This window comes from Myotis myotis, unplaced genomic scaffold (genome assembly GCF_014108235.1).
Source record: "Myotis myotis isolate mMyoMyo1 unplaced genomic scaffold, mMyoMyo1.p scaffold_m19_p_25, whole genome shotgun sequence".
Lineage (NCBI taxonomy): Eukaryota > Metazoa > Chordata > Mammalia > Chiroptera > Vespertilionidae > Myotis > Myotis myotis.
This window is the reverse complement of record NW_023416330.1, coordinates 1466050-1490398: the sequence shown is the minus strand read 5'-3', so window position 1 is coordinate 1490398 and position 24349 is coordinate 1466050. Positions and strand designations below refer to the sequence as shown.

At 44.8% G+C, this 24349-nt stretch overlaps 1 protein-coding gene across 5 annotated transcripts in view; it reads left to right on the top strand.

Annotated features, from left to right (window-relative positions):
* RBM33 (RNA binding motif protein 33) overlaps positions 1 to 24349 on the top strand; it is a 116282-nt gene that overhangs the window by 13324 nt on the left and 78609 nt on the right. For all 5 annotated transcript variants that reach the window (XR_004975241.1, XR_004975240.1, XR_004975242.1 and 2 more), the window contains exons 2-5: positions 10727 to 10805; positions 12682 to 12730; positions 17983 to 18059; positions 19664 to 19976. Coding sequence is in view for 2 of the 5 variants with exons in the window: in XM_036356174.1 (XP_036212067.1) it covers positions 10727 to 10805; positions 12682 to 12730; positions 17983 to 18059; positions 19664 to 19976 (518 nt within the window). In the remaining 3 variants the exon portion in view is untranslated. The remainder of the gene's footprint in view (positions 1 to 10726; positions 10806 to 12681; positions 12731 to 17982; positions 18060 to 19663; positions 19977 to 24349) is intronic.

The following is a 24349-nucleotide window of genomic DNA, read 5'->3' as shown; positions in this document are numbered from 1 at the left end:
GGTTCTCAACCTTCCCAATGCCGTGACCCTTTAATACAGTTCCTCATGTTGTGGTGACCCCCAACCATAAAATTATTTTCGTTGCTACTTCATAACTGTAATTTTGCTACTGTTATGAATCATAAATATCTGATATGCAGGATGTATTTTCAGGGGTCGCGACCCACAGGTTGCTTAAGAGCTGAAGAAATAATTGAATAAATGAAGGGTACAGGATTCATGGCCTCAGTTCTAGCCTTGGTTTTTGTTGCTTAATTTTCACTTCCTTATTTTGGAATAATTTTATAGCCAATTTTTAAGGACATGTTATGGGGTCTTTCTTTTGGAGAAGTATTTATTTTAATTATTTTTGCATGATCCTGGCTTCTAATTTTGAGTTTTGTGGGATTTAACTCATTCCAGGAAGTATTTATGTGACAATATGGCAGTTAAGCTTTACTTCTGGAGGGTCTGCTCTGATTGATAGCAGTTGACTGGGTCCACAAGGATTCCCACCCTAGCTGTCTGTCAGAATTACTGGGAAGCTTTAAAACAAACATTAGAGTCCACTGAATCAGATTAGGCTAGGAGCAAGGGTTGTTCATTTTCAAGCAGTGTTTGTCAGTGATCGTTATTAGGAGCTAGCTTGGCGTAAGGGTTTTCTGGCTTCAGCAGAATTGGGTGCTGTAATTTAAGCAATATCTGTTAAGGGTGATTGTGACTAAGTATTAATTCCTTCACATTGTGTAGTAATATGAAGCCATGAGCAAAACTTTTTGTTCATGTTTTCATAGATAGGGAATGCTCAGGAAGTATATAATTTGGTGGAGAAAGGGAAAGGAACATAGAAACCCTTTCGAAAGTATATAAATATAAGAATTCAGGAAGTATATAATTTGGTGGAGGAAGGGAAAGGAACATAGAAACCCTTTAGAAAGTAAGTATGAAATATGTGGTATTGACTGAAAGGCAAGCAGGAGGTAGAAGGGAAAGCAGTGAAAATAGCTGTTTTGATTCTGTTTGCTTTTCTCACAGGTCATACTGTGGCTGCTTGTCATAATAGCCCAGAGGCATATTTTGTTTGACCTGCAGATTAAAAAAACAACTTGAATTAGTTGCTTGCATTTAGCAGTTAGGAAAATATTTCCAGTCATAAATTTCCCTCCATCATCCTGTGCTCATTTGTCTCAAAGTCTTTTCTCATTTCCCTAATTATTTCTTTGATCTGTTAGTTGATGAAGTGTGTGCTGTTTAATTTCCATGTATTTGTGAATTTTCTGGTTTTTATTTTATTTCTAGTTTTATTTTACAAACAATGCTTTGCATGATTTTAATTTTTAAAAAATTTATGAAGAATTATTTTATGGCCTAACATGCATGCTGCACATTGTTCCGTGTTCACCTTTCTTTTGGACTGGACAGTCTCTGTTGATCTATTTTCTTTTTTATTTATTTTTTATTTTTTTAATATATTTTTTATTGATTAAGATATTACATATGTGTCCTTGTCCCCACGTTACCCTCTAAACTCCCCCCCCCCCCCCCCCCGCTCATGCCCTCACACCCCCGTTGTCCGTGTCCATTGGTTAGGCCTATATGCTTGCATATAAGTCCTTTGGTTGATCTTTCCCCCTTACCCCTACCCTCCCCTACCTTCCCTCCAAGGCCCGACAGTCCAATCAATGCCTCTCCGTCTCTGGATCAGTCCTTGTTCATCAGTTTATGTTGTTCATTATATTCCACAAATGAGTGAGATCCTGTGGTATTTATCCGCTCTCAAGTTCCATCCATGCTGTGGCAAATGGTAAGAGTTCCTTTTTCTTCTTCCTCTTCTTAAAGAATACCTTTCAGCATTTCATATAATGCTGGTTTGGTGGTGATGAACTCCTTTAGCTTTTTCTTATCCGTGAAGCTCTTTATCTGACCTTCTATTCTGAATGATAGCTTTGCTGGATAAAGTTATCTTGGTTGCAGGTTCTTGCTATTCATCACTTTGAATATTTCTTGCCACTCTTCTGGCCTGCATGGTTTCTGTTGAGAAATCAGCTGACAGTCGTATGGGTACTCCCTTGTAGGTAACTGACTGTCTTTCTCTTGCTGCTTTTAAGATTTTCTCTTTATCTTTTGCTCTTGGCATTTTAATTATGATGTGTCTTGGTGTGGTCCTCTTTGGATTCCTTTTGTTTGGGGTTCTCTGCGCTTCCTGGACTTGTAAGTCCATTTCTTTCACCAGGTAGGGGAAATTTTCTGTCATTATTTCTTCAAAAAGGTTTTCAATATCTTGCCCTCTCTCTCCTTCTGGTACCCCTATAATTCTGATGTTGGTACGCTTGAAGTTGCCCCAGAGGTTCCTTACACTATCTTCATATTTTTGGAATCTCTTTTCTTTTTTCTTTTTCGGTTGGGTATTTTTTGTTTCTTTGTATTTCAAATCTTTGACTTGATTCTTGGCATCCTCTTGTCTGCTGTTGGATCTCTGTAAATTGTTCTTTATTTCAGTCAGTGTATGCTTAATTTCTAGTTGGTCCTTTTTCATGTCCTCCATGGTCTCACTATACTTATTGAGGGATTCATTAAATTTATCGGCGGTTTCCATAAAATTCTTGAAAAACCTTATAAACGTGGCCTTGAACTCTATATCCAGTCGTTTGCTTTCCTCCATTTCTGCCATTTGTGACCTGTTTCTTTGTCTCCGCATTTTGGCTGCTTCCCTGTGTTGATAGAGTGGCCCTGTGCGCCAGGTGTCCTGTAGGGCCCAGTGGCTCAACCTCCCCAGTTACCTGAGGTGGACACTCTTGGTGCACTCTTGGTGCCTTGGTTGTTGTAGGATCACTGGGAGGAATTGACCTCCAGGCCAATTGGCTGTGAGAATCAGCTGTGTCTGAAGTGGGAGAACTTCTGTGCTGAAGACACCCTTCTGGGGCAAGACTTGCTTCAGTGGGGCTTTGGTGCTCACTGAGTCTGCTCCCTGAGTGTGTCCCTTATGGATCTGAGGAGTTGCAGTCTGGATGGTCCCCCTCTGACCACTGGGTACAGTGGCTCCTGGATCTAAGGAGGTGCTAATTCAGCCTCTGCCTGAGGCCACACAGCAGGAGCCACGAAGAGGCTCAGCTGTGAAGCAATGCAAGCTGCTGCGGGGCCTTGGGCCTTCTCTTGGAAGTTCCGGGTCTGCCTGGCTCGGCTGCAGTTAGGTACATTCACATGCAAAAGCCTCTGCCGCAGCCTGGGTGGGGCGGGGTCTCAGGGAGTCAAAGGGCGGAGAAAGCAGCTATGGCTGACTCTCCTAAGGAGTCGCGCGTCTCAGTGACCCGATAATTGCTGCAAGCACCTCTGAGGGAAAGCCGCACTCAAGTTTGCCCGCTGCCCGACAGTCCAGCTTCTCCCCGTATGAGTCCTGGGTCCCCAGAGACTTCCCAGAACCGGAGTTCAGAGCAGTCGGAAGCTTGTGATTCAAAAAAAACAGCCGCGTCCTCAGGTGCCACCCCCTTTCTGCGCACGCGAGCCGCCGTACCTCTGCACTTCACCTCCGCAGCGCCTCTGGCTCTCAGTGTGCTTTTCTTTCCTTCTAGTTGTAGAATTTACACTCAGCCAGGCTTCCTGTTGTTCTGGATGATGTCTGCTCTGTCCTTTGCGGTATTTTTCAATTGTTGTGGGAGGCGGCAATTTCCCAGTGTTTATCTATGCCGCCATCTTAGTTTCTCCCTGATCTATTTTCAAGTTCATGGATTGTTCTGCCAGTTCACAGGTACTGGTGAGCCCCACTAGTGAGTTTGTCATTCAGTTAAGAGCCCTGGCAGGTGTAGCTCAGTTGGTTGGAGCATTGTTAGATCTGTGCACTGAAGGGTTGCGGGTTCGATTCTTGGTCAGGGCACATACCTAGTTTGTGGGTTTAATCCCCAGTCTCACGTACGGGAGGCAACCGATGGCTGTTTCTCTCATTGATGCCCCCCTCATCAATAAAAAAAAACATCCTGTGTGAGGATTAAAAAAATTAGATGTGCAACATGCTGTGTATGCAAATCATATACGTAGTGTGGGGAAAATGTAAAGTATTAAATTTTTTGCACTGATTACATGCTATAATGATATTATTTTGATATTCTGGGTTAAATAAAGTATGTTTTAAAATTTCACTTGTTAAAGTTTCAAGCTTCTTTTTACTTTTTAAATGTGGCTGCTGGAGAATTTAAAAGTACAGTTGACCCAGGGACAATGTGTGTTTGAAATGCACAGATCCACTTATATATGGATTTTTTTCAATAAATATGTAGTTGGCAGTCTGTATCCCCAGGTTTTGCATTGGCAGATTCAACCAACCGTGGATCAAAAACAGTATTTTTGATTTGTGGTTGTGAATCTGCAGATGCAGGGGCAGACTGTATGCAGTGTGCTGGGCCATCTATACTAATAAAAGGGTAATATGCTAATTAGATCGGATAGACTGGACATCTTGCGATGAGGCCGGCAGGGGAGGGCAGTTAGGGGCGATGAGGCCGGCAGGGGAGGGCAGTTAGGGGCGATGAGGCCGGCAGGGGAGGGCAGTTAGGGGCGATGAGGCCGGCAGGGGAGGGCAGTTAGGGGCGATGAGGCCGGCAGGGGAGGGCGGTTAGGGGCGATGAGGCGGGCAGGCGGAGTGGTTAGGGATGATCAGGTCGGCAGGGGAGGGTGTTAGGAGCCAGCATTTCCGATTGTGAGAGATTACCAAGAGAAAAACAAAAGTTCATTAACATGTGTACCTAGTGTATATGTGGGAGATCCCAGGGAAAAATGAATAACTTCCCAAAGTGGCTTAGAATCCAGATTTAAATTCCTTCTTCCTAGGGAGAGGGGACAGGAGATGTAGGCCTCTTAGAGAAGAGTACATGATTTTTAGGAAAGATGAATGGGGTTGGGGGAGATAGTTTGTAACAAAGTTTGGGTGTTATGTCAACTTCTAGTCTCCTGTCTTGTGACAGGAGTCAGTCTTCACTGGCTGTTGGCACTTTTCCCATCAAGGGAACCTTTTGGGGGGTCCGATTTTAGGCAGAGAAGGAGACTTCAGTGAAAACCTCTCCTTGCATTTGCTGTTTTTCAAGCATCTGCAGGTCAAGATCGTCAATATAACAACATGGCATATGTTGGGGCGGTCTGTTCTCTGACCTTCAGAATAAACCCAAAAGCTTGTTTCCTCTCTTAGATAATTTGCCACAGTAGTGTTATTCCCTGGAAACAGTATTCTGACCAGTATTCTGATCACTTCCTGGGAGTGGTCATAACATACCCTGTGCTTGTAGAAAGGTGTGGGCCATATCACTAAATAAATCAGGGTCAGTTTTCTCATCTTGTGGAAAGGGAGATAAAGTTATGACAGTTTATCTCCCTTTCCATAGGTTTCCTGCCGGTTTGTGTCTCTGCTGCAGCCCCAGTGGCCCCAGCGCCTCTGCAGCCTCGGAGTTAGGGGCTGCTGGGTGCCGGGCCCCGCTGCAGGCTTGTGTCTCTGCTTCTCTGGCCCCAGCGGCCCCAGAGCCTCCTCGGCCACGGGGCTTGGAGCTGCTGGGTGCCCGCCCCCTGCAGGCTCTGTCTCTGCTCCTCTGACCCCAGCGGCTCCAGCCCCGCCGCGGCTGTGGGGCTTGGGGCAGCTGGGTACCGGCCCCCCTGCAGGCTGTATCTGTGCTCCTCCAACCCCAGTGCCGAGGTGGGGTTAGGGACTGCTGGGTGCTGGGCCCTGCTGCAGGCTTGTGTCTCTGCCCCTCTGGCCCCAGCATCCCCCAGCAGCCTCAGCGTCCTCAGCAGCCCCAGAGCCTCCTCGGCCACGGGGCTTGGGGCTGCTGGGAGCTGCCCCCCCTGCAGGATGTGTCTCTGCTCCTCTGACCCCAGTGGCTCCAGCCCTGCCACGGTTGTGGGGCTTGGGGTGGCTGGGTGCTAGGCCCCACTGCAGGCTGTGTCTCTGCTCCTCTGACCCCAGCGCCGAGGCAGGGCTTGGGGCGGCTGGGTGCAGGGACCCCTGAGGGCTGTGTTTCTGTTCCTCCAACCCCAGCGCTGAGGCGGGGCTTGGGGCGGCTGGGTGCCGGCCCCCCTGCGAGCTGTGTCTCTACTACTCTGACCCCAGTGGCCCCAGCGCCTCCTGGGCCATGGGGCTTGGGGTTGCTGGTGCCCGCGCCCCTGTGGGCTGTGTCTCTGCTCCTCCAACCCCACCGCCGAGGCGGGTTTGGGGCTGCTGGGTGCTGGCCCCCCTGCGGGCTGTGTCTCTGCTCCTCCATCCCCCCGGCAGCACTGACCAAGCAGGCCTAGAGGCCCTCCACCAGTGGGTTGGGGCAGAACGCCTGCGTTGTCACCAGGCTTCGCACTGCCACTTGAAGCCTATGTATGCAAATTAGCCACCATCTTTGTTGGCGGCTAATTTGCATATCACACTGATTAGCCAATGGGATCCTATCTAATAATAGAGAAACATGGTAATTAACCGTAACTTTGCTACCCTTCCCATTGGCTAATCAGCAGGATATGCAAAATAACTGCCAACAAAGATGGCGGCCGGCAGCCACGCAGCTGAAGCGAGCAGGAGGCTTGCTCCAGTGATGGAGGAAGCCAAGGTTCCCTGCCTGCCTCAGCCCAGCGCTGAGCTCTGGATGCAACAATGTTGCAATTATAGAAGCTAAGCAAACTCCAGATACCTGCTTTCAGCCAGCATCGGGCTCAGAGCTTAGAGTGCCAGTGATGGTAACAGAGTTTCAATTATAGAAGCTAAACAAACTCAGATACCTGCTTTCAGCCAGCCGCGGCCTCAGAGCTGGAGCCGGCTCTCAGCTCCAGTGACAGCTATAGAAGGTAAATAAATCCCAGAAAAAAAGAAAAAAAACCCAGAGGCCTGGAGCTTCAGTCACCTGCCAGCCTGAAAACAGCCCTCATCCCCTCACCCAGACTGGCCGAGCACCCCCGTGGGGACCCCCACCCTGAAGGGGGTGTGGCCAGCTGCAATAGCCATCAGCCTGTCATCCAGGCTGTCCAGGCACTCCAGTGGGGACCCCCACCCTGAAGGGGGTGTGACCAGCTGCAAACAGCCATCAGCCCCTCACCCAGGCTGGCCAGGCACCCAAGCGGGACCCCCACCCTGATCCGGAACACCCTTCGGAGCAAACCAGCCGGCCCCCTCCCGTGCACCAGGTCTCAATCCTATATAGTAAAAGGGTAATATGCAAACTGACCCTAACAGCAGAAAGACTGGGAATGACTGGTCACTATGACACACACTGACCACCAGGGGGCAGATGCTCAATGCAGGAGCTGCCCTCTGGTGGTCAGTGTGCTCTCACAGCGGGGAGCCCTGCTCAGCCACAAGCCAGGCTGACGGCTGCCAGTAGAGCAGTGTGGTGGGAGCCTCTCCTGCTTCCTCAGCAGCGCTCAGGATGTCTGACTGCAGCTTAGGTCTGCTCCCCGCTGGCAAGTGGATATCCCCCGAGGGCTGCCGGGCTGCCAGAGGGATGTCTGACTGCCAGCTTAGGTCCAATCCCCCAGGGAGCGGGCCTAAGCCAGCAGGTGGTCATCCCCCGAGGGGTCCCAGACTGCAAGAGGGCACAGGCCTGGCTGAGGGACCACCCCTGAGTGCACACATTTTTGTGCACCGGGCCTCTAATCCTATCTAACAAAAGAGAAACATGGTAATTAGCGTATGACCGCTACCCTTCCCATTGGCTAATCAGGGCGATATGCAAATTAACTGCCAGCCAAGATGGCGGCCGGCAGCCAGGCAGCTTAAACTGAACATGAGGCTTGCTTGCTTCAGTGACGGAGGAAACCAGCGTTCCCCGCCTGCCTTGCCGGCCTCTGAGCTTGCAGTTTAAGAAACATTGTAACAAATATAGAAGCTAAACAAAACCCCAGAAACCAGCTTTCAGACAGCCGGGATCTCAGAGCTGGAGTTGATACAGAGTTTCGATTATAGAACCCAAACAAACGAGATACCTGCTTTCAGCAGCTGAAGCCTTAGAGCTGGAGCCAGAGCTAAAGCTGGCCCAGAATAAAAAAAAAAAAAGAAAAACAGGAGCAGTTGGGAGCTTCAGTCCCAGCATGAAAACAGCCCTCAGCCCCTCACCCAGACTGGCCAGGCACCCCAGTGGGGACCCCCACCCTGAAGGGTGTGTGACCAGCTGCAAACAGCCGCAAACAGCCATTATCCCCTCATCCAGGCTGGCCAGGCACCCCAGTGGGGACCCCCACCCTGATCTAGGACACCCTTCAGAGCAAACCAGCCAGCCCCCACCCATGCACCAGGCCTCTATTCTATATAGTAAAAGGGTAATATGCCTCCCAGCACCGGGATCAGCGGAGCCGCGAGGCCTCCCGGCACCGGGATTAGTGAGACAGGGGGCAGCGCCCAAACCCCCTGATCACCCTGCGGTCTGTGTGTGTCAGGGGGCGGGGCCACAACCTCCCTATCGGCCCTGCTCTGTTCCAGACAGGGGAAGGCACCCCAACCCCCTGATCGGCCCTGCTCTGTACCTGATAGGGGGGAGGTTCCCAACCCCCTAATCGCCCTGCAGCTCTGTGTGTGACAGGGGAAGGTGCCCCAACCCCCTGATCGCCCTGCGGCTCTGTGTGTGACAGGGTGCGGCGCCCCAACCCCCCCACCCCACGGGCCCTGGTCTGTGTGTGATGGGGTAGAGCCATAACCTCCCCATCGGCCCTGCCCTGAGTGTGAGAGTGGCGGCGCCCCAACCCCCCGATCGACCCTGTTCTGTGCGTGACGGGGGGAGCTCCCCAACCCCCTGATTGACCCCGCTCTGTGCGTGACGGGGGGAAGCTCCCCAACCTCCTGATCGGCCCTTCTCTGTGCGTGACGGGGCAGCACCCCAACCCCCTGATTGGCCCTGCTCTGTGCGTGACAGGGGGTGGCGCTGCAACCTCCCCATTGACCCTGCCTTGAGTGTGACAGGGGACGGTGCCCCAACCCCCCAATCGGCCCTACCCTGAGCGTGACTGAGGGTGGCATTGCAACCTCCCAATCCGCCCTGCTCTGTGCATGACAGGGGGCGGTGCCCCAACTCCCCAATTGGCCCTGCTCTGAGCCCGACCAGGGGCTGCACCCAGGGATTGGGCCTGCCCTCTGCCACCCGGGAGCGGGCCTAAGCCAGCAGGTTGTTATCTCCCAAGGGGTCCCAGACTGCGAGAGGGCACAGGCCAGGCTGAGGAACTCCCCCCCTCCCCCCCCAGTGCACAAATTTTTGTGCATCGGGCCTCTAGTATATATATAAAAGCCAAGTGACCAGAATAACTGGTCACTGTGACGCGCACTGCAGCAGCCAACTGGCCCGATCAACCCCGATCAACCCCTCTCAACCTCCCACAGCCCCACCCTGGATCCCCCTGACACCCCCCTCCCCTCTCCCCCAATCAGGGGTGGGCCGGCCAACCAACTGCCTGTGGCCCCCCCGCCATCCTGGCCCCATTGGCCCCCGCACATCCCCTCACTCCTGCCGGACCAGCCTGATTGGGCCCCATGGGGGCAGACGGCTGGACCTCACTTGTGCACGAATTTGTGCACCCGGCTTCTAGTCTCTTACATAAAAGGCCCATGGCCGTCATGGGGTTATGAGCAAGCAAGCAGCGGCTCTCGCGGTGGGCGGGGAGGGGCACGAGCTATGAGCGGCAGAGGGTGGGGCGCAAGCTACTAGCGTTGGAGAGCTATGGGTGGCGGAGGGCAGGGCATGAGCTACTAGTGGTGATGGGTGGGGCGGCCAGCTGAGGCAAGCGGAAGTGAGCTACTCCTGCACGATTTCGTGCGCGCTGGGCCTCTAGTTTTACACAGACAGTCCTTGGGTTACATTGGACTTTCGTGCTTATGTCGCCATCTCCCATTTCTTTATAAAAAAAAAAAAGTTTCATCATTTCATTGTATGTACATATGTGCTTTATGTTTTTTATTATTTATTCACCACAAGTAAAGGTCAGGAATTGTTATCGTTCTTTTAAATTGTTTTTACTGTTTCACTTCAATACTGCTGTGTTTGTGCTCCATGTGAGTGACGTAGGTGCTTATTTAGGTGGGTTCTGACTTACAGCGAAAATCGCGTTACGTCGTGCCGTAGGAATGGATCTCTGATGTAACCTGAGGACCTACTGTATAAGGGACTTGCGCATCCGTGGATTGTGGTATCTTAAGGGTTTCTGGAACCAATCTCCAGTGGATACTGAGGGATGACTGTTAAGTTTTGGCAGAGGCCAAAGTTATACATGAATTTTTGACTGCATGGGGTTGATGGGTTTCGGGGTCCCAACCCCTGCCTTGTTCACGGTGCACTGTATATGTGTGGTTTGTGTCCCATTCCTGTTGTGTGTTCTCTTCACTATCCTAACAACTTCCTTAATGATGGTTTTTGTTCTCCATGATTCATTTGGAAATATGTAAAGATTACAAAAAGTAATATAACTATTAGCAAATCAGCAATTTTTTCCCATTTGTGTAATTGTAGCAAAATACACATTAAATCATTTTATAAAGAAAATGTTTTATTGAAATTTATGATTAAAATACTGTTCTATTGTGGTTTTTCTAATAGTGTTCAATAAATTGATTTTCTTTGAATAGCTTTATACTTTAAGGTTTTTTAATTACTAAAAATGGCTAAAGTATTTTTAAGAGTTATATATGGAACTTTTGTATTTTAAAATGTCATACCAGGAATCCTCAAAAGAAAGGTTGTGTCACTATTTGAAGATGTGGATGTGTTTTAATTTGGGAAGACTGACTTTCATGGTCTCTCCTTCACAGATGATGACTTTGACCAATTTGATAAGCCGGGTGCAGAGCGGTCCTGGAGGAGAAGGGCTGCAGATGAGGACTGGGACAGGTATGAACACCTGCTTGTGTGTATCAGAGTCCACGCTGATTTATCTCATTCCGCCACTTGGCTCCACAGAGATCTTCTCTGAAAACAGTGTGTTGGCCCCCTGATGCTCTTTCCAGGTGGGCTGGAGGACAAGGACGGGCACTCCAGACAGAGGCTCCAGGCCTATGTTGTCTAAAGGGTGGCCAGTGGGACACTGGTTGTCTCATCTCTCTGTGTTTCTATACATTGATGGTATTGACTTGGTGAACACCCAGAGCTGTTGTTGGAGTACTTTTCTGCAAGAGTTCCTGTTGTCCACATCCTACCCAATATTTGGTAGACTTTACAGTTTTTGCCATTTTTATATTTTAAATTTGTATTTCCCTGATTCCTTGTGAAGATGAAAATACCTTTTTAGGAGTGCATGTGTGTGCGCACATACATACGCACAAGTACACACACACTGACAGTATATGGAAAGTCCCCAGTAATGATAGATGTCAGTTCAGTGTAGCGATTACTTTCGGTGAGGAGCTTGAGCACCGGCACATGGATGTTTCCTGGAAGAAGGCCACGGGACAGAGCTGGGGGGTGGAGTTCTCAAATGATGATGATTCTGTCTGTATGCATTTTGCCATTTAAATACTGTGTTGCAAATGTGAAAATGACTTTGGGTTGTAGTCAGAAAGTTTAACATAAAGATGAACAGCTCTGACTAAAGAACAACAGTGTTATAAAACAAGAACCTGATTCCTGTCGGGGAAACTGGGGAGCCCCAGAAGCTTCATAGAATACTCTACATTGGAAACTACGTCTCATACCATAGCCTTGATAATTTTATAAAGTTCATTACTCTCCAGTGACTCTCAACCTATAAAACATTACTCAGAGCTTAGAACAAATTCACCTGTAAAAGAAATGGTCTTACTGGGAAGTAGTGGTAACTGATTTTTGTTTAAAAGACTCTGATAGGAGCTGAATCAAATAGTGTATTTTAGCAGTTTACTCATCATTTGGATTTTCTTTTCTGTCAGTTATATTTTTATATCTATGTCTGTTTTTCTTTTGGGTCGTCTTTTCCTTATTGATTTTATGATTCTTTATACTTTGGGAAATTTATTTTGTGCTTGTAGAGATTTCCTCCCAGTTTGCGGCCTGTGTTTCCTTGAACAGTAAAAAGTCTTTAAATAGATTTTTATAAGTAATATAATTAAATGTCTAAATGTTTTCCTGCATGGTTTTGTTTATTCTTCTTTTTAAAATATAAAAATATATATCTGCAAGAATAGCACAAAACCCTGACATTCCCTTCTCCGGTCTGCCAAGGGTTTCTGTTTTATGAGAAAGCATGTTCCCATCATTCAGAACATAAACATGCTGACAAAAGATGGCAGATGACTGCTGGGACCTCCATGTCACATAGAGATAACTCCCTTAGTTATGATTTACTTGTATGTCATCATCAGCATGATTGTTCCGTGTTTTAATTTTTTTCAGTTTTTGCAGTTTGATGAGTGTCAAATGCTCTCAGTGGTTTTTAATTTTTCTAGTTAATGATATTGGGCATCTTTCCCTATGTTTTGTAGATTTTTAAAGGTAGAAGAAAGCACAGATACTACTTGTTATAGTATATTGTTTTACTGATTACTGAACAGGTTAAAAAAAAAGATCTCATATTGAGGTGAAAAACTAAGCTTAGAGGTCTAGTGAGAGCCACCTCCTATAGCAAAGCCTCTCTCACAGTGTTCCCTATATATTTGAAAATAAGTCTTTATTATTAGTAAAGAAAAGGGAAAGTATAGCAAATACAACGTGCAAGTACCCAAGCCTCCAAATCCTGGGTAGATTCCCAGCATGTAATGGGTTGATACATTGACGTATCTCTTCTTCTCTCCAGTGAACTTGAAGATGACTTACTTGGAGAAGATTTGCTGTCTGGCAAAAAGGTAAGAAGTAAGGAAAGATCTTTTTGAAACTAAATGGTAGTCATTTAATTACACTTAAAATATAGGAATATGTCTTCTGAAGGGGATGTGTTCCTGGAAAGTTAGGTATAGATTAAAATTTTGTGAATTGAATTTTTAAGTGCACAAAGAACTGACTGTTAATTTACTGTTAGTAAATTCTCTGATAACTATAACTCAAGCAGTAGATTCTTTAATAGTTTAGTTCAGGGGTCCTCAAACTACGGCCCACGGGCCACATGCAAATACAAATATTGTATTTGTTCCCGTTTTGTTTTTTTACTTCAAAATAAGATATGTTTAGTGTGCATAGGAATTTGTTCATAGTTTTTTTTTAAACTATAGTCCGGCCCTCCAATGGTCTGAGGGACAGTGAACTGGCCCCCTGTTTAAAAAGTTTGAGGACCCCTGTTTAGTTCCTATATTGTCCAAGGCACTCTAGCAGGTATTGAGTTTGTGAGAGTGATAACCATAAAACTACCACTTTTCTTGAAGGAACTTCATATTTGGAGTTAATATTTGGCATACTGGATCTGGAATTCACTTTTTGGGAGTATTCAGAGATAAGCTTAAAGATAAGCTTATCTTTATACACAAACATACTCAAATATACAGATATTCTCTTCTAATGTAAAATAAATACTTTGTACTCTATCAGAATCAGAGTTCAATAACATTAAAAAATAATGAAAAAATAGATATAAACCCTCATGACTGACATTTTGCCATATTTCCTTTCATTCTTATTTCATGTTTTTATACATACTTTACATATAAAATACTGTTTCTTTTAAATTTAGTGTTGTATCATTGGCATTTTCCTATTGTCACTAAATATTATTTTAAGATACTTTATAATGGTATGTAATATTTCATTGTTTGTGTATACTAAAGTGTACCTAGACATTTCTATGTGCATTGGGGTTGTTTCCAGCTAATTGTTTATGATTTTTTAAAAACAACTTTTTTTTTCTTTATTAAATCTTTATTGTTCAGATTATTACATTTGTTCCTCTTTTTTTCCCCCCATAACTCCCCTCCTCCCAGTTCCCACCCCACCCTCTGCCCTCACTCCCCACCCACTGTCCTCATCCATAGGTGCACGATTTTTGTCGCATCTCCCACACCCCTTTCCCCCCCAAGAATAGTCAGTCCATTCCCTTTCTATGTCCCTGATTCTATTATAATCACCAGTTCATTCTGTTCATCAGATTATTTATTCACTTGATTTTTAGATTCACTTGTTGATAGATGTGTCTGGTTCATAATTTGTATCTTTACCTTTTTCTTCTTTTTCCTCTTCTTAAAGGATACCTTTCAGCATTTCATATAATACTGGTTTGGTGGTGATGAACTCCTTTAGCTTTTCCTTATCTGTGAAGCTCTTTATCTGACCTTCAATTCTGAATGATAGCTTTGCTGGATAAAGTAATCTTGGTTGTAGGTTCTTGGTATTCATCACTTTGAATATTTCTTGCCACTCCCTTCTGGCCTGCAAAGTTTCTGTTGAGAAATCCGCTGATTCCCTTGTAGGTAACTGTGTTTCTTTCTCTTGCTGCTTTTAAGATTCTCTCTTTGTCTTTTGCTCTTGGCATTTTAATGATGATGTGTCTTGGTGTGGTCCTCTTTGGATTCCTTTTGTTTGGGGTTCTCTGCACTTCCTGGACTTGGAAGTCTATTTCTTTCACCAGGTAGGGGAAGTTTTCTGTCATTATTTCTTCAAATAGGTTTTCAATATCTTGCTCTCTCACTTCTTCTGGCACCCCTATAATTCGGATGTTGGTACGCTTGAAGCTGTCCCAGAGGCTCCTTACACTATCTTCCTATTTTCGGATTCTTTTTTCATTTTGCTTTTCCAGTTGGGTGTTTTTTGCTTCTTCGCATTTCAAATCTTTGACTTGATTCTTGCGATCCTCTGGTCTGCTGTTGGGAGTCTGTATAATATTCTTTATTTCAGTTAGTGTATGCTTAATTTCTAGTTGGTTCTTTATCACAACATCGAGGGGCTCATTAGATTTCTTGAGGATCTCATTAAGTTTATCAGCGGCTTCTAGACAGTTCTTGAGAGACCTTAAAATTGTGCTTTTGAGCTCTATATCCTCCATTTCTGTCATTTCTGTCCTGTTTCTTTGTCTCGGCATTTTTTTATGCTTTCTTGGGGCACCCCCTAGTGGTCTTTGTGCGCAGTCTTGTTGTAGTTAAGCCTTGATTGTTGTGGGTAATACCGGGGGTGATTTGACCTCCAGGCCAACTGGCTGTGAGAATCAGCTGTGTCTGCAGTGAGAGAACTTCTGTCCTCTGGGGAGGTGCTAATCTAGCCTTTGCCTGAGGCTATCCGGCAAATGCCTCTGCGCAGGGCTTGGGCGGGTCGGGTCGCACGGGATCAACAGGGCGGGCAGAGCGAGCAGTTATGGCTGCTCTCAGTCCCGTCCCCAGAGGCTCTGCCTCTCAGAGTACCAGCAACCGCTTTGTATTTTCCGCACTGCGCCTCCTCTGAGTCTTGGTATGCTGTTCTCTTTCCTTCTAGTTGAAGAATTTCCCCTCAGCCAGCCTTCCTGTGGTTCTGGATGATGTCTGTTCCGTCTTTTAGTTGTATTTTTGAAGTGGTTGTGCGAGGCAGCAATCTCTGGTGTTTACCTATGCCGCCATCTTGGTTCCTCTCTCTAAAAACAACTTTTTAATAGAAAATTTAAATCCCGTACAAACAAAGAGGGAGCAGTGTAACAGGACCCTCATGCATTTGTCACCTGCTTTAGCAATTTTAGTTAAAGACAGTCTTGCTTCATCTTTATGCAATGGGAAAATATCCTCATGTGAGGATAACCAAAAATAACAAAAACAAAAATCTTCCTCAGTGAGATAGATGAAAAATTATATCTAGTTGGTTTACTTTCTGTTTATTTGGTTGCTAATGAGATTGAATTTGGTCAGGTATTGGTGAGTTTATTATAGGGCTGTGAGAGGAGCCCAGGCGATGGGTGCACTGGCTGACTGACCACTGTCTTTTTCACACTTGAGTCTCCACAAAATGTACGGAGATGTAACTTTGTCTGGAGAGAGACTCCTAGGCCACTGGTGGCCAGGGAGGTTAATGGCCTCCTTTCATTCAAAACCATGTACTGAGTGTAGCAAAAATGTCAGACTGTGAGGGACAACTTGAGGACAGGTTTGTCTGTGTCAAGGAGGGAGGTTGTAGAGTCAGTTTTTAAAGATGTACAGGGTAAAAATGAAAGGCTGTAAACGTAAGACAAAGCAGGCTGGTGTGACCCAGTGAGAGCTGTCAGAAATGGGATGGCAGCTGACCGCTGGCCTGTGACTCCATAGCTCCTTTGCTCTCCTTGGGCAGCAGCAGGCGCATGACAGTGCTCTTCGGGTGCACCCAGTGTTCTCCCAGGGTTGCTGTCCCATCAAAGTGCCTGCATTCTCGGGAGTCCCGGAGAGCCATGGGAGAACCACTCGTTCTCTTTCTTACTTGCTCCTCTTCTGTGCAGGAATGTCTGGCGGTTTGTTGAGAGGGGAGGAAGGTTTCGTGCATTCATGGCCACTGTCTCTTCCTTTCTTGGGCTCTTTTTGCCCTGCTTTCCGTCAGACCGTTCTGAGCAGAACCCCCTGGCTTCTTCGCTTCTGCCTGCGGAGAGAGCTCGCTCCAGTTCATTGGGAGGGAGTTGAAAATCAGTTTGGCCTCAAGGATTTAGTCTAGCTCTTCCTTACAGCTTTATCAGTAAAGTGGGTGTTTTGATCATTGTCTCCTCTTTCTGTTACTCATTAGGTTCAGAATTGACACAAAGTTGAATCTGCAGAACTCAAAAGTGAGATAGATTACCATCAGGGGTCCATTACAACATATGTTCTTTTTTTGTTTGGTGAATTATTTGTTGGTTCATTGATTTTTGACAAATACTTAAATGTTTAACTAAAATAACTGAAGGAAGCAGCCTCTTATTGAATGGAATTTGGCTTTATTGGATTAATTTTTAAAGATTTCCTGAAAGTGGTTTATTTAATGAATTGGGCAGCTATACCTAGGTTCACCCATGGCAGGCCTGGCTCACACCTGTTAATGGCATTCCTGTCACTCAAAACTCGCCCAGTTGGGATGACCGAATATGTGGGCAACGAGGTGAAACTTCATTTTGACTCCATTAAAGCAGTCTGCTTTGTTTCAGCTGCTCCACCTCCCTTCAAGTAAACTATGTACAGGGTCTATGTTTTTATCTTATTCTAATGTCAGCGATTGGGTGGGGTCTCTTGGGACTAATAAGAACGACTAATAAGCTTGATATATTTTTGGCTTACATCAAAAATACTATAATAGAGGATATACAGACAAGTTTGAGAAGCCAATTTTTGTAGAAAGTATACAGACAAGCTTGGAAAAAATCTATTTTTATAAGCTATAAAATGCTGGGAAAATACTGCTTATTTGTTTGCTGCTTTAAGTAGAAAACCAAGTGTTTTTGTTTTTTTTTTGTCCCTAATATGTGTGTGGGGGCGGGGCTTGGATTGTCTTTTGGAGGGGGAGTGGTAATTTACATATATCATAGAAATAATTTTAATGGACAAGTAAAATGTGAAGTTCCTCCCTGCCCCCTGTCTACGATACTGGTATATATTTAACCTGAAACTATAGAAATGTGACCAGTTGACAAAATCACCAGTTACCTCTGCTTACATGATGAGTGCACAGGGCCGTCAAGAACAGGAGTGAGGACCAGAGTAGTCATATTTATTTTCATGTGCCAACTGTGTTGGACAAACCACAGTTTTATTTTAATCCCTTATCATTTTAATTTAGTGATCCGATTATTTACAATCTGTTTATTTCTAAAATTCCACTTTTTTCCTTTTTCTTTAAAAAGTCTTTAGATTTATTATACTAACAATGTTACATCTAGTAAAATCTTATGGTGTCTTTAAGAAAAATTTTTGTTTGTAGGGTGTCACCACGAGACTTCCCTTTTTTGGTTAGAATTATAGTAAATATGATCATTATGCTTGTTACTTCTATACCTACTTGACTGTGCATCTAAAAACTAGTCTGGGGTAGTAAGCAAGTATGCTGTATGTGGGATTTCTCCATTTTGTCACTGGTTACGTGAAACTGAAAACTTTCTGAATGGTAAATATTTTAATAACAAGGTTAGAAACAATCCAGTCAGCGTGATTTTGCACTTTTTATAACAAGTCTTATTACGGAAATGACATGCATTAAGTAGATTTCTTATTTTAATTAGAATCAGTCGGATTTGTCAGACGAAGAGCTGAACGATGATCTTTTACAGAGTGATAATGAAGACGACGAAAATTTCAGGTATTCTATTAACTCCTTAAAAATTGTCTTTATTTAACTAAGTTGATAAGAACTGTTTGTAATTTATAATTACAATGGAGATAATTTAATGTATTATATTTTTAACATATGATTTTATTCTAAATGGGATATTAATATAACTCTGATGTAAAAGCCATAAATAGGTACAGTTTTCTATAAGTGGAAAAGTCAGTGTTGGCCTTGCATTTAATGACCTCTGTGGGTTCTGCTGAGTGCAGGTGATAAGAAAGCTCAGCACAGGTGTGTACTGCTGTTTTGAGTAATTGCTGTATCTGATTGGGGCAATGCCCCTGGGCTCGTCATTTTGTTTGCTGCTGTTTGCTGTTGCTGTTTTTGCTTTCCTCTAGACAGTTTTTACTTGTACCTAGCTGATTACCATTGGGAATTGCCATTTTGGAAATCCCTTTGGACTGTACTTTATCTCTGGTTGACTATCTGAATGTAATTGTTTTAGTCTGTTTGGGCTGCAATAGTAAAATACTATAAACTGGGTGGCTTATAAACAACAAATTTATTTCCCACAGTTCTGGAGGCCGGGAGGTCCAAGGCCAAAGTGCTAGCTAGCCCTGTCAGGGTCTGGTGGGGACCCATTTTCTGGTTCACAGATGATGCCTTCTCACTGTGTTCTCAGGTGACAAAAGGGGAGAGAGGCTCTTTGGGGTCCCTTTTGTAAGGGCACTAACCCCATCATGAAGCTCCAGCCTTGTGACTTAAGCACCTCCCAAAGCCTTCACCTCCACACACCACCATCACAGTGGGGTTGCCTTGAAGCAGATCTTTGGAGTTTTTAAACCACATAATGTCTGTGTGGCGTATATGTTTTGTTAGGATTGGACACTTAATATGTGGGACTTAGATTTATTTGCAAAATCTTGTATTTTAAGTGTATCTTACACTTTATTAGCTTTTGTGACTTCATAGGTAGAATATGAATTTTTTTTGCAATTTTAAAACTTTAACCCTGGTATGTTGCTCAGAAATTATGAACTAATTTTTTCATGTTTGTGACTAGGATAAATTTTATTTATTTGAACATTAAAATGTAGGTTTATACACATTTTTAATATTTTTATTTTAAAATAGGAGCCTGTAATTTGCACCATGGATTTAAAAAAATAGTTTTTATAATTATGATTTTTTGTTTATAGAGTAATACTCCTATTTTTACTTTGACATCTTAGAAAACATGCCATCCTTTTCATCCTGGTAGTTAGAATGAAATACACTATTTGCGTTCAGATCTCAACTTTTGCCAGTCAAATCAGACCTGTTTTCCCAACTGGTTGATCTGATTCTCGTGGTCAAATAACCTGCAGCTGCTGATAGTCGGGGTGCTGTTCCATCAGAGGGTGCATTGCTGGCTTAGTACGCCACACAGGCTGCTGTCCTGTGAGAGTGTGTGGTGCTGGCTCAGTGCAGAATACGAGCTCTGTTTTCAGTCCTTGTTGGGCTTAGTGTGTATTTATAAGAACTGGAATAACTTTTCTCCAGTCAAGGTTTGTCCTTGTAACAGTTAATTGGTGTATGACTTAGTTTTGAGCTCCACTCTAATTGGCACCTTTCTGTATTTTTGTTCCCTCTAGTTCTCAGGGTGTCACAATTAGTCTGAAAACCACATCTGGCATGGTCACATCATATGAACTGGCTGACAACACTAATGACCAGTCTGGAGAACAGGAATCCGAGTATGAGCAAGGAGAGGACGAACTGGTTTACCACAAGTCCGATGGGTCTGAATTGTATGCTCATGAGTATCCGGAGGAAGGACAGTATGAAGGCCAGGATGCCGAGCTGACAGAAGACCACATGGAGTATGTGGAAGAGCCAGAGGAGGAGCAGCTGTACAATGACGAAGTGTTGGACATCGAGATCAATGAGCCTTTAGATGAATTCACAGTGAGTCCTTCTCCTTTGTGTGCCAAAGATAACCTGGCTGCCAGGGCACAGGTTTCTAGACTGATTTGAAATCTATTTCCCTCCCTCGGGAGGGAGGGAAATTAGACCTTATTATCACTGTCTGCCAGTTTCTTTATCTGAGCTGTGACAAAGTTTGTGTTGACAGCTTGTTTGGCTGGAGGTAATGCTCCTTTGTCATCCTGGAAGGCTGTACAGAATTGTGACCTTGAGGATTGCACCCTAAGGAAGAAAACAGCTTTGTGTGGTGCAGATACACTGTCAATTGTTAGAAGTACTTAATGCAGAGCTTTTATTCTGGCTTTAGACAAGATCTGATAAAGTTCTTCTAAGGTGAAAAGATTATTGACCTGCTAAAGACATCTTTAAGGTGCTAATATTTGAAAGTGATTGATGTCCTGTTCATTCATCCTTTCTGTAACCGAGAACTGTCCAAACAGGAATAAAGAGATGGGAGGTTAGTTTAGGAAATGTCACAGGAATTTGTTATCTGTGATCAGGAAGTGGAGACTACTGATTTTTATTTCAGAAAGATGATTTTCATAGTAGCTTTCTGTTTTTAAATTGAATATCAACAGAAAAGGTGCTAGTGAAAGGCTGCTCATGTGTCTTTAGTGATTCATCATTAAAGAGATTTGTTTTTAAAACTAGCTCTTACGAGATTATGTGGAAGGATGTGATCATAGCTGCAGTAGGATCTTGGTGTTTTCAGGACATAGGGGTTGCACTGAAATGCATGGTACATGGGGCTGCAAGGGGTGGGGGAGCCTGCAGAATTAGAGGGTGTACACAGCCTCTTGCAGGGGGAGCTCTGCCCTCTCTCCTATGATCTCATTCGGAGGAAGCTTGCATTTGAGAAAAAAGTTCAAAAATTGCTGGATTTTGGCCAATGAAATACATATCCTATATAATAAAATGGTAATATGCAAATTGACTGAAGGACAGAACGACCGGTCCCTATGACACACACTAACCACCAGGGGGCAGACGCTCAATGCAGGAGCTGCCCCCTGGTGGTCAGTGCGCTCCCACAGAGGGATCATGGCTCAGCCACAAGCCGGGCTCATGGTTGGCGAACGCTGCGGCCTGCCTCCATGGTAGTGCTAAGGATGTCCCTTCAAGGGCTCCTGGACTGAGAAAGGGCACAGGCAGGGCGGAGGATCCCCCCATACCCCCCCCCCCCCTCCAGTGCACGAATGTCATGCACCGGACCTCTAGTATGTATATAATTGCAAAAAGAGAAGTGTGAGAAGTCCTCACCTGTCTGAATTCAAGTAACGGACTCAGAGACAGAAGTATGGAAAAAATCAGACTTTTAATAAGTTCTCAAGAGCGGGTGCTTGTCCAGTTGTACAGGTACATCTGGGGCAGCAAACACAGCCTGTTTATTCAGTCCCTCCTCTGGGTCCTCATTGGCTGAGTACTATGGGGTCACCTGTTTTCCTCATATGTCGCCTAGGTCTTGCTGTCTCCCATTGGGCCATTTAAAAAAATTGGGCTGAAGCCTTTTCTCGTTGCCTCCACCTCCTCCAGTCTAGTTGAGGCAGGTACCTCGGGGGTTTCCACCATGATGCTGGCCACAGTGCTTTGTTCTTATATCCTCTTCCCTCCTCCCTATGGTCTGTTTGCCCTGGGGAAATTCAGCAACCATTTCCATCAAAAGCTGACCATGCTGGAGATGGGTCACAGAGGCCCATTTCCTACAGCTTGTTTATGTGGAATCTTAGAATATTTAGTTCCAGTCGTGATTGTGTTTGAGTATCTCAGTAGCTATTTGATTTGACTTTTTAATGCTTTCTGTTCAGTAGGTCTAGTAATGAAAACTGTTTGAAGTTTTGGTAAAGAGAGGCACGGAGAAGGCATCCTGGACACTTGCTCTTTGCTAATCCTGTAGTGGTTTGTGTTGGTCATCCTTCCCTGTGTGGACAGGTGCTCTCTGCTCTCCTGCTGTGTTGTAAGCCAGCTTAATGTGGGGCACTACTTAGAATGCTTCTTAAAAGTGAAGTCATAGTCTTTTAAAATTGTGCCTCGTTATTCCCTAGTTGTAGCATTTTATTCTTTCTACTGAATATCAGTAAAATCAGATGATTGGCAAATTGTATCTGGTCCTCTCCCTTGTAAATTCAGCAGTTGAACCAGTCTGTACTGATGTTCAAGCACTGGGGCCACAAATATTGCTAAAAGACATGAAGCATGAAGCATGGCCCTTGCCTTCTGTGCACTTAAATTTATTGGAACAAACTACAGTTGGAAAGCACTTGTTAGTGTGCCCCCCACAAGGTGTACCCTCATCGTGGCACTCCTGTAGTTGGTTAGGAAGAGTATTTCTAGTAAGTGAGTTTTCCATCCATCCTCACACTGAAATTACATAGGGCCATGGTTGTATAATGTCCATCTGAATTAGCCAGCCTTTGTGGTCTGAGATTCAGGTATCAAAAAGAAAAAAATATTGCAATTGAATATACTCACAGTACTTTTCTTTGTTAAAATTAATTTTTTTTCAGGAATTAAAACAAATACTTAGAAATTCTGAAAGTGCTATAATATTTTTACAGAGAGTTATAAACTTTAAAGATGAGGCTGAGTAGTTGGGTGTCTTTTTGTGAGTTAGTGTCAGCTCACCTCAGTACATGGAGCTTTACAGCCACGGTCATTCTTTCCTTTCTCCCATCTTTATAGTTCACAGCGGTGGAATCTGGCATTACCTCTTCTGTGTTTGATATGTGGACTTAAACTGTGAAATCCTCCCCCAGCTCTGCAGCAAGGAGGCCGTTATTGGTGTTCGTATTCATTTATTCTTCACTATTAGACTAACGAGCACAAGTAGATCGCATGCCTGTGTGTCCCATGGGGTTTAGTTTATTACCTGTGGTTGCCGGTCCTACTCTGCAGTGCTGACCATGAGCGTGGTCTGTCCATTCTAGCTTACTCTGGGAGAGCACATGAAGAATTTTGTGTATCTTGGGGTAGAATCAAAACCACGGAATTTTACATGTGAAGAGCCAGATCTGCATTGATGAACAAACAGCTCTGGGGGTCTTTCCCGCTATACTCAGAAGTGCGAAGATCCTTAGATCTTAAGGATTTTGCTGGTCCTGTTCTTGAGAGTGAATTGGTATTTGATTTAAAAACTTGTACTTAGGAACGAGTGCATATCACTCATTATGTAACAAAACATTAGAAAATTGTTGAGTAATTTATACTTTAAGCACAATCAATTTACTAGTATTTAGGGTCTTTAAAATTAACACAGTGAGATTTCATAAAACATTGCTGTGTAAGAACAGTTGCAGGATGATAATTTATGAAAAGGGTAGCAGAGTTTTGTTTGCCAGTGAGGATCCAGTACTGCAGACTGTACTTGAGTGTCTATTGGCTGGACTTTTGATTAGCATCATTTGGCCATGTTTGTTCTCCCTGACTTTGGGAATGGTGTCAGTTGGTTCCTGACGGTCTCATCTGCCTTGGAGGTTTTGGAAGTTTGTTTAATTTGGGACAGTGGATTTTCCTCTCTCTCTACTGTACAGAAGGTTGTTCAGTCTCCAGGGTCTGTTCACTCTTTGATGCCTGCCTGTAACTGTCCAGTGTTCATTTTGTTGGGGGCGGGGGGCAGGGACACTGGGAAGTCCAGTTCCCCCGGATAGGATCAGATCTTCTAGTCTCTTGCTGGCAATACTTGCAGGAGCCTTTCTTCCCCTCTCAGCTGGCTGCTTCCTACTGGGTGCCCTCAAGAGCCTCCTGCCTGCTGACATGCCCCTTACATTTCATATAGACCTGAATCATCTCTTATTCAGGGACCGGCTGATGGAGAACCTAGCCTGTGGTTCTCAGTGCAGCTCCTGTGTTGAACTGAATTGCTCTTCTTTGGTCCTCTGGTGCTGTAAGGTTTGAACCTGGTGTGACCCCAGCCCCTTACTGCTGCCGGGCTCTCCATGGGAGCAGGTGGTCACTTTCTGTTTAGGTTACTCCCCTTAGTGCTACTTTTATTAAAGCGATTCCTTGGAGTTTGGGCACTTGAAGTTTGGCGCAGAGTCCCTCTCACTGACCACAGCAGTTGGGTTCCATGCTGTGCTCTGTTCTCATTGGCACAGGGGAAGGTCATCTTCCTTTGCGTTTAGTGTTTTCTCCTCCGGCAGGTAACTGCTGTAGTAAAATGTGCTAAAACTATTAAGCATGAGTCAACAGGATGAAACATGCTGAAACCCCCTAAAAGCTATATGCGAAAAACTTTTCTCTTTTAATGGCTGTTAGGATGAAGAATTCTTGCAGGCTTATGAAGGGATATCTTTGGAGGAACATTAATGATTAGATCCAGTCATAGAGGAAAGGAACTTGTAATATGTGTGAATTTATAA